Below are 10840 nucleotides of genomic sequence, written 5' to 3' on the forward strand. Positions count from 1 at the left end.
GACATTTGAGCATACAAATGACCTTTATGGACATGGGATGCTTTCCTCTGTTGCTACTCCTGCTCCTTGTTTGGATTATATAAGTGACCATGTGTGAGGGCTGCACTGGAAAATGCAGACTTTAGATATTCATTGATCACTTTGTGGGAGTGTTTTATCTATAAAATGTAAAAACTAATGAGAAACACTGATCCAAGCTTACAGCATCCCAAAGCAATGACACAGAATTGCTGATTTTTCCAGATAACAGTCAAAACAGTGGGTTCAGTTTACTGTGAAGTGACTTAAACAGTTCATATATGATCAAAAATGATCACTGATTCATTTTCAATTCACTGGGACATCCTGCAAAACACACACGTTCTAGGCATTCAGTGGCCTTTCGCAAAAGCATAAAGTATAGATGCAAAGTCATCCAAATTAGCATGTTGTGAACTACTCACAAACTTTCCTGTCTTTCCACTAACAGAAAACCAGGAGTGATGGACGCTACAGGATACAACAGACTGCTGGTTGTTACTGTGTAAGCACAGGTTCAATGGAATCACAGCCCTGAAGCAGATCATTTTGCTGGAGGACTCTGACGAAATAGGTCAACACACAGTCAAAACACATGTTTGCATATTCAAATTTTTATTGAAATGCTGCCACAGCAAAGATAAACCACGCAAAATCACTCAAAATGCTCAGCTGGATGAATTTGTTTCTCATTGAGCTTCGCACGGCTCTGCTGATATCATTGCAGAAGTGAGGAAAAGACAAGTCGACACCCGCTAACTGTCTGTCCAGGAAAAATGAAGGTGGATGTGCAGGCAGGAGCCATGACGGAGGACGGAAGAGACGGGCAGGGCTGGACGCAGCAGAGGATGGAAACGGGTGGAGGAATGGAGCAAGGTCAGGAAACAACTAAGTAAACACAGTGCTTTTATAATTCTCTGACTTTCATTTCAAAACGCATTTCATCACTTAAACTCCTGCAGCTGCAACGCAGACAAGTTGTCACTGCTTAATGTAATGCAATGTTAGGATGCAAAGACGTGGTGGGGGGCTGGGGACAGAACGTTATAACAGACATAACCTTCCACCCTGTAGCACATGTGTTACCATGACAAGCTGTCACCAGGGGCAATGAGAAAGAGTGAGGAGAGAGCAGATTCCAGTTTATTCTAAACGGTTGAAGCCATGGCAAACTCATGCTGAAGCTGTCATGCTGGAAATGGGAAGGGCCTTCTTTTCATACTTGCACACAAAGTTGTGGCGCACTTTTGTCTAAGGTATTGTTCGTATTACAGGAAAATGTGATTTCATTAGAACTATGGGACTTTTCAAACAAGACGCAGCCACAGGTGAAACAAATACAGCAGCAAAAGTGAACTTAAAGGGCTAAAAGTCACTGGAATATCCTCAGTATGGCAAGATTGAAAGACAAAACAGTTCTGCAAGTTGGTGAATGTTTGTCCATGTGGAACTGAAGGTGAACAGATGCCAATTTGAGGTAGTTAAAGTGGTCATGCTGGTCTGAATGATACTGTTTAGGCTGTATGTGTGTGTAGGTGGACAGTAGAGAGGAGTGCATGGGTGGAGTGGTTTGCCAAAATTGCAGTCATATCCCTCCAGCTCCTCTGCATGTATCTGGGGCGTGTACTGCCGTTAGAAAAAAGAAAAAAAAAACTCTCAGTCCTGCAACTCCTGCAGCCCCAGCGAGGCGGTCTGGATTTTCAGTCAGGGGACGTTCATCACCATCAGCCAGCACAGCAGCTCTCCCTCTCTCTCTCTCTCTCTCTCTCTCTCTCTCTTTCTAACCCTCCCCCGGACACCCCCACAGTCTCTGCCTCTCTGTCCGTCGGTCTGTCTTCTCTCAACAAGCCCAGCATCTCCTTTCTTTTCTCTGCTTAGCAATCATGTCCTCCAACGGCGCGGACGGGGACCTGCTGCGGATCCCTCTGGGACTCATCAACGACGACGGCAAGTATCTGACGGCGGAGACCTTCGGCTTCAAGATCAACGCCTCGGCCAGCAGCCTGAAGAAGAAGCAGACGTGGACCCTGGAGCAGACCGGGGAGGACGGCAGCGCGGTGTTCCTGCTCTCCCACCTGGGCCGCTACCTCGCCACGGACAAAGACGGCAACGTTACCGCGGACAGCGAGACGCGCGGAAAGGACTGCCGCTTCGTCATCACGGTGCATGAGGACGGGCGGTGGTCGCTGCAGTCCGAGCCCCACGGCCGCTTCCTGGGCGGCAGCGAGGACCGGATCACCTGCTTTGCGCAAACCGCCTCTCCGGCGGAGAGATGGAGCATGCACCTGGCCGTCCACCCGCAGGTCAACCTCTACAGCTTTGCGCGCAAACGCTTCGCCCACCTGAGCGCGCATGGGGAGCGGCAGGAGGTGTCCATAGACCGGGACGTCCCCTGGGGCGTCGACTCGCTTGTGACACTGGTGTACCGGGATCAGCGCTACCACCTGGAGACCTCGGACAACCGCTTCCTCCGCAACGACGGCAGCCTGTCCACCAAGACGGACAAGGATACCGGCTACATGCTGGAGTTCCGCTCCGGGAAAGTGGCATTCCGCGACTGCAACGGCCGCTACCTGGCCCCGGCCGGCCCCACCGGCACCATGAAGTCCGGGAAGAGCACCCGGGTGGGGAAGGATGAACTGTTCGGCCTGGAGCGCAGCCACGCTCAGGTCGTGCTGACTGCAGGCAACGAGAGAAACGTCTCCACGAGGCAAGGTGAGGCTCTGCAGCTCCACAGAGCCACAAAAAAAAAAAAAAATCACAATTCACCACACTGATGCAGTCACTGCATAACTGGGCACACACCCCCGGCAGCTGTTGCATGATCTGGCTGTGTGTGTGTGTGTGTGTGTGTAGGGGGGAGAAAGTAGAGCAGAATTAGAGACTCCTCTTACTTCATTTTCCTCACACCATGTGTTTTTCATTATCTATGCTCTCACTTTCTCCTCCCTCCCTCCCTCCCTCCTTTTGGCCAGTCTCTGCCTAGCTTAACATTTTTCTGCAGTAATTCTACCCCTGCATTGTGGTTGCTGGTCCAGGGTCAGCTCCAGTCTACAGTTATCCATCATTCTTTTAACTCAGAATAGACTGAGAATAAGGGCAGGCTTGTTTTGGAGACACGGGGGATAAAATGGTGGAGACAGTAGAGAAAACAGGCCACAAACAGTGAGCTGTGATTCAGACGGTCCTGCTCAATGTGCCACATGCAACCTCTTTGTCTTGTGCCTCTCAGCCTCTCTGCTTGAGTCTGTGCTGCCATGCACATGTGAGCGATCACCAACACACTGGTTTACCCAAGCAGTCGATATGCATTAATGTAGTCTGGAGTGTGTGTGTGTGTGTGTGTGTGTGTGTGTGTGTGTGTGTGTGTGTGTGAGAGAGAGAGAGAAAATTGAGAGCATTCCAGAGGAGATGGATTGAAAGCAAAGAAGATAATGTTTGTCAAATGAGGTCAGAGTAGGGCAGTGAATTGTGACCTGAATTGTGACCATAATTAGAAGACTGATGGATAACACATGCAACGCAAGGACCAAGAGACTGTGCTGCACATTCACAGTTTTCTTTCTTTTTAAAGAACCGCCTCTGCTTCTGCCTCTGTAGCCCAGTAACTACCAGATCTGGAACGATTAATCGACTGGGTGTCAACTATTAAAATGACCTATTGAGCTATTTTGGAAATTGACTGATTGGAGTGTTTTGTTTTTTTAAAGGAAAAAATGTAAAAAAAATCTGTAGCTTCATAATTTGGAACGTTTTATGGTTTCTTTCCTCCTCAATGACAGAAAACTGGTATCTTTGGGACAAAACAAGACACTCGAGGATGTCATCTTTGGCTCTGGGAAACACTGATGACTATTTTTCATCATCTTCTGACATTGCATAGACCAAACAGCTCAATCGATTAATTAATCCAGGCTCCAGTGTGGAAATGCACAAGCATTTTGTTTGCCAGAAGCTCAAAAAAAAAGTTCAAATTTAGCTTTTGTCTTAATCTCAAATGAAGTCCAAGTACTTCTATCTCAAATCCAACTAATTTCAGGGCTATTTTTACATCATTTGAGATTAGTGTAAGTCAGGTTAAAGTCTTTAGAGGCAAACTGCTAGTTGACATGGAAGTGTGTCCGCTCTCTAAATGGAACATTTCTCTTTTAAAGCTGTCTTAAACGTGCCCTAAGTACAGCTTTATATTTAGAAATGATTAAATGACTACATGTAATATAAAAGATGTTCCTGCAGTGATGAAACTATCGCTAATTATCACTCATCCATGCAGCTGTGCTCAGCCTCATAAAGCTTTGATTTTTATAACCAATATCTACTGCTTTGGTTTAGTTTTACAGTTTTCATCAGCAGGCAGCCGTTTTAACAAATAAATGATAAACCCACTGTATGTTTTCTGCTCACATCCAAATGGCATATTAAATAACAGACAGAGCAACTAGCTGGTGAAGTTAGAACACACTGACTGTATATACAGTTAGATGAACCCTCTATGACGTCACCCACAGGTTTCCTGAACAGCTGTTTTAAAGCTCAGGCTTTCAGGTGGCGTCATCTTGGCCTTACTCCAAAAATGAGCAAAGAGGTGGAGCGAGAGTAAAGCTGAGGTGGGCCATGTAAACACCTCTGGGCCATGAAGTGTCCTCAGCTCTCTCCACACCCCAAATTATACTTACATTTATTCTTTAACACAATCCCATCAGGTGAGTTATGTAAATATTCACCCCCCTACAGTTGTCACGAATGGCAAAATTGGCTATAGAGGCCAAAACCATTTTTCATACCAGGCTTTAAACATGTTTATTTCTGCTGTAAAACTGAGCATTTAACATGTGGGTCTATAGGAACTGACCCCCTCTTGGAGCTGGCCATTTGAGGAACTGCAGTTTTTGGCCCCTCTCCATTCATTCATTCATTTTCTAGCCCTGAAGGTTGAGCGATGGTGGAACATTTAGCAGCCACGAGCCAGACAATTCCCTTCAGAGATGAAGGGAAACAAAATACAGCTTAAAGTGGGGAATATCTGAGTGCCACATTAGTCGACCACAAACATGACTCCAAATGCTAATATTGACCCATATCTGCTGGATATAAGCAGCTTGCCCATTAAAAGTTTACAAAGAGATAATGCTGTATGTCAGTGTTGTGTCATAACCTACTAGTCTGAAAGTGATCTTATATAACTGAGACATTTTATTCCACAGCACTAATACCTTAAAACAATATTTCAGTCCTCATTTGTTAGAGTATGTGTGCTTTGAGTCTACAGCTTTGAAAGTTCATCAAAAGCAGGGATGTCAGCTTCCTCACAAATCCTTTATACATGAGAATGTAGTACACTCATAATAAATGTTCTGCCAATTCAGCCGGAGTAATGCAGGTCAACCATTTGGAACTGATTGATCAATTTTTATCATGTGGAAAACTTGCTTCCTCACTGTTACTCTGCTATCATCGCCAGACCTACTGCCCCGTCATCTAACTCCACTCAGGAAAGACATATTCCTGCTCGGGCGCAATAATGCACAAATTTGTGCGGCCGCGCCTCCAGCAGCTGGGTTCAGAGAGTTCAGGAAATCCTGTCGCTTTAAGAGCGTGTCAGGGGGAACCTCATGAGTTTTGAGGGTAACAGAGATTCAGACCTCCAGAGACAAATGAAATCTGACAGCGGACTGCCCCACTTTTCTAGGCATGGACCTGTCGGCCAATCAGGACGAGGAAGGCGACCAGGAAGTCTTCCAGTTGGAGATGAGCCGTGAGGACAGGAAATGTGCCTTCAGAACTGCTGCTGGAAAATACTGGACGCTGACAGCAACCGGAGGGCTGCAGTGCACTGCCTCCACCAAGTAACCACACACTAACACACACACACACACACACACACACACACACACACACACACATTGTATAATGTTGTATGTCACGCAGTGGAGCCGAACAATGGATCCATTTCAAATTTGAAACAATGCAATTTAGCAGATTGCAAAGGCTGCCATTTAGTTAGGTTATATTATATTTGTTACATAGCATGTCAGACCGAGGCTTTAAACTGTTGCGTGTCAGTGGTTTTATAAATTTGTGCCGTCCTCTTTGTGACCGTCATGGTTTTGATGGTATCTCATGTGGCAATACTCCATCACATGTTTTAAATCCGTGACACATATCGAATATTGAGTTAAAGCTTGACTGTAAAGAAAAAAAAAATTATCACAAATCAAATCATAATCGCCATATCTGTAAGAAAAATCCCAGTTAGTTGTTTTCCCCATGTCGTTCAGTGGTAAATATGCATAATGTATTAGACATCACAAATAATGAAGCTCAGTTTTGGCTCTTTGCTTTACTTCCGCCCTCTCGCACATTTAGTTCATATATAACCATCCTTCACAGTCTGCCAGCTGAGTTCTGTATTGTGTGGGTGTGTTTCAGGTCTGCCAACTGTTACTTTGAACTGGAGTGGCGCGATGGTCGGGTGTGTGTTCGTGCATCCAACGGCAAGTATGTGATTGCAAAGAAGAACGGGCAGCTGGCTGCTACTGTAGACAATACAGGTCAGTCATGCTTCTGACGTGAGCGGAAAGTAAGCAGTTACAAATGAGCTCAGTGCGTTTTTATGTACATGTACTTATTCTGTACTACTGTAAAATGAATTAATCTTCATGTAGGCAAAATCAGGATTCAAAAGTGTTCTGTCTTTAAGTTAAATATCAGTACTTCTTTGCTAAGGCATCTCAGTATTTTTTCATCCATGATTAGAACAAATACCAGCACAAATCCTTTACCCTAAAAGCATCAAAGTTTCCTCAGTATCCTTATGTGCTGATGGACTTGAATCATCTTAGAAACAAGACCCAGATTTATTCGATAAACCCTAATGAGCCTTTTTTCCTCAGGGGAGGCTGAACAGTTCCTGATGAAGCTGATCAACCGTCCAATCATTGTCCTTCGCGGAGAGCACGGTTTCATTGGAGCTCGTAAAGCTGGAATGACGACTCTGGACTCCAACCGAGCATCCTACGATGTTTTCCAACTGGAGTTCCATAACGGTGCTTACGCCCTCAAAGGTGGGTGATTGTGTTTAAAGACAAAAGAAATCCTGAGTTTACGGAACCAGTGTTATAATTGTATTTATTCTGAAGCCCAGTGTGTAGAAAATAGAGAATTTAGCATATTCTAGCATCCTGATAACAAATTTCTTTTGATTTTAAGAAAGTAAGACTGTTTGCTACACAAACTTTTTTATTTATACTAGCCTGTGGAAGTACCAAATTGAGGACTGTCCAAATTAGTGAAGAGTAGTTGATGGGTTGGGCGATTATTCGGGCCGATTAAGTGACATTTTGTGATTATAGGCATGGACAGATTACCAAGGGGAGTGGAAACAGAGGCTACATTGGGTCGATCCACACTGGCTATTGGGTTGTTAATTCCAAACTTAGCAGGGAACTTTGGAAAACTGGTGGTTGAGGAGAGCAAGCATATGTCATAAGTCAAAGTACGCCACCGTACTGGGGGTTTGTAATGCTATTAAACGAGCTAAGAGGGTGGTATGGGCAGAGGAAACACAGCACCGACACATTATCAACACACAAAACTTGTTGGCATGCACCAGTTGAATGCATTTGACAAATATGAAGTAAGATTACCATTTATTTGGAGCCATGCCTCACAGCGCTTAGCGAGTGTAATACTGGTGGCGCTTAAGTCTGACATTTTTAAATCCCGCAGAGGCTGGCTTAAATTAATGCATTTTTATAGCTTTCAGGCAGCTAAAAGTTCACGTCAGTACGGCACCAAGATTTTCTCTCCATCACAATGGACACGCGGTTATCTTTAGTGTTTTGTCAATAATACATGTATTATTGATGGACTAGCCCAGACCGTAGAATACAGCAGTGTAGACCACATTGTGACTCGCTGGTGGAACGTTAAGGCATCGTCGACTGTTCTTAATGAATGGAACTGCATCAGATTCACATTGTCCTTCCACAATGTGCATGTTCTTGTCCTTTAAATGTAGTGACTGTTTGTTGGGGCTGTTTAGTGCTCACCACAACCCCCGTTTAACTCAACCGGGCTTCAGACAAAATCAATATTTAATACGTCTAATGGGAATAATATTATGGCTAAATGGATCGGCCTTCTATCATTTCAACCGGCCAGCCTACTTAGACCTGAACAGTGAGTCAAAGTGGTGTATTATTTGTTATCGTCATGATGAAATGGTCATGTTGTAGTACTGAAGTACATTTTGCCCAAAAACATTTGAAATATTTAAAGAGTCGTATTATGCTCAGCACTGACATATTATTCATGATTTTATGAGGTTTATGATTTTATATTTGGGGTCTCTTAGATTATGTTGATGCTCAAAAAACTAATTTTTTCTCATGCTAAATTGCTGAAGCACCTTTTCTCACTGTCTGTCTGAAACGTTCAGTTTTAGCTCCTGTCTCTTTAAGGCCCAACTCCCAAAAAGTCCAGTCTCCTCTGATTGGTCAGACATAAAGTTACCCCAGATCTATAAGCAAATGCAAGCTGTGGAGCGATCCAAGTCAGCTGCTAACATCTGCAGGCAAAGAGAATCACAGAAATTGCTCTAACAGTAAAGAAGTAGCAAACAGTAAAGAAGCTACTTGTTTATTGTTTATGGTTGTTCCAGAATAGTAACTAGGCAGGCGTTATGCAAATGTGTTACATGGTGATGTAGATGAGAAACAGGAAAATCCTGGACTCCAAACGGAGCGTTTCAGGCTGCTAAGAAGCAGTGTTTTCTGTGAGAGAGAATACCTCCCTTTGGTTTGGACTTTGGAAGTTTGCAGACCTTTTACTTGCACGAAAAAAAAGCCATAACATACTAAAGGAAAGAGAGAAAGAAAGAAAAAAAGCACAATACGAGCTCTTTAAATGAAACGTATGGAAGCACATTTCTCGTATCACCCTTAAAGTCAGGATAACAGTCGAACATTAAATGCAATAAGCGAATCTACGTATATAAAAATGCTGTATATTGAGCCACTGTATGTCCTCTATGAGCCAGGGTTCCTTAAACGTGTTGTTTGTCCAGACTTCATGGGGAAGTACTGGTGCGTTGGAGACGACACAGCGGTCGTGTGCAGCAGCTCAACGCCCGTCCAGTTCCTGCTCGAGTTCTGTGACCTCAACAAGATGGCCATTCGCGCTCTGGGTGGGAAGTACCTTAAAGGAGACCACGCCGGCGGGCTTAAGGCCAGCGTAGACTCCCTGGACAACGCCACCCTCTGGGAATACTGAGAATGCACAGCCAGACTTCTCCACTATCTGACACAATACTTCACACTATTAATAGATACTGTAGGTAGCTGTTTTCTTTTTTCTTTTTTTGCATACGTGTGTGTGCCTGTGTGTGTGTAGTTGTGAATTTGTTTGGATGGATGTGTGGTGGAAACTGAAATTGATAAACTGGAAGTCATGGCACCAAAGTGTTAGATTTTTTTTTTTTTGAAAATGTTCTTTCTCAGACATGATCTCTTCTTACTGGGCTTTTTACTGGAGTTTTGGGCGACTTGCTGTTTACTGAATGCATTATAGTGGTTATATGGTTGCACAGTATTTGTTTCACCTCCAGTCAAATTTACACAAGCTGTACCTGATAAACGTCAGGACAATTGCTGTTATTAGTTGTGCCTATCTGTGGTAACTACTGGTGTAACAAACATGTAGAATGCTATAACTCATATCTTACAATATCTAACCTTCTCCTGCTAAACGTCCTGCTGCCTCTGTACGCTGCTTACTCGTCTTTCAAGCTATAAAACATAATGCACATCTGATAAAGGGATGGTACCCATTTACATGCTTCCGCTGTAAATAACGCTTTCTTTGTCGCTGAATCATTCAAAACACGGTAACCATGGAAACAGAAATGGGATATGGCTGGCAGATCTAATATGTTTTGTCTGGTCACTATCCAGTTTTCCTTCCTCGGTCGTAAATGTGCAGACGACAAACTCTCTCTAGAGATGCAACCTTGGAAAGTCCTGAGTGGTCCAAAGGTTTTCCTTCAACAATGGATCCACTCAGCGCTTGTTTCCTCAGATCAGTACATGGTTTCAGTCATAGTCTAAGATGAAACAAATGCAACTGAAAAAGAAGCTTCGAAATCCCCCCGCCCACCGAGTGGCGGGCGAGGCCTAGTTAGCGCACACAACACGCTCGAATGCACATAAATACATATAAATGTAGTCATGAATACACGAATTCTAACTGTGAAAATACAGCGAGTAATAATTAGCACAATAATATAGGGTCCACTTGAACAAATTTAAAAGCACACATTTGTTATGATGAAATGTTGGCCTTAGATTGGTTGCTGCTGGTATGTGTGTGTATGTGTGTGTGCGTGCGTGTGTGTGTGTGTGTGTGTGTGTGTGTGTGTGTGTGTGTAGTCATCTCTGGTTATCATTGTGGCTGTGCCTTCCATAGAGCATTCAATCTTTTCTCTTTCATGCTCTTACATTTCAACTGAATTGAGTAAAAGCTCCAATAAAGTTTTCCTCTCAATAGTTGGTCCTCAGCTTGATTTTTCTTTTTGTTAGTTTATATTGTCTATGTCAACAATGCAAGAGCCATCCATTATCTATACACCGCTTAATCCTCACTAGGGTCATGGGGGGCTGGAGTCCATCCCAGCTGACTCAGGGTGAAGGCAGAGGACACCCTGGACAGGTCACCAGTCTATCACAGGGCTACACTTAGAGACAGACAACCAAGCACACTCACATTCACACCTACGGACAATTTAGAATCACCAGTTAACCTCAGCATGTTTTTGGACTGTGTG

General features: G+C 44.0%; 1 protein-coding gene across 1 annotated transcript; it reads left to right on the forward strand.

Moving 5' to 3' along the window:
- Nucleotides 1-623: 623 nt before the first annotated feature.
- Nucleotides 624-10562, forward strand: LOC103373373 (fascin-like). The gene is made up of 5 exons (XM_008303247.1): nucleotides 624-2733; nucleotides 5708-5864; nucleotides 6448-6569; nucleotides 6912-7082; nucleotides 9086-10562. Exons 1-5 carry the CDS (start codon nucleotides 1902-1904, stop codon nucleotides 9289-9291), a joined length of 1488 nt encoding a protein of 495 aa, XP_008301469.1. The 5' UTR covers nucleotides 624-1901; the 3' UTR covers nucleotides 9292-10562.
- Nucleotides 10563-10840: the final 278 nt, after the last annotated feature.

The sequence above is a fragment of the Stegastes partitus genome, unplaced genomic scaffold, assembly GCF_000690725.1.
Source record: "Stegastes partitus isolate 25-593 unplaced genomic scaffold, Stegastes_partitus-1.0.2 Scaffold1964, whole genome shotgun sequence".
NCBI lineage: Eukaryota > Metazoa > Chordata > Actinopteri > Pomacentridae > Stegastes > Stegastes partitus.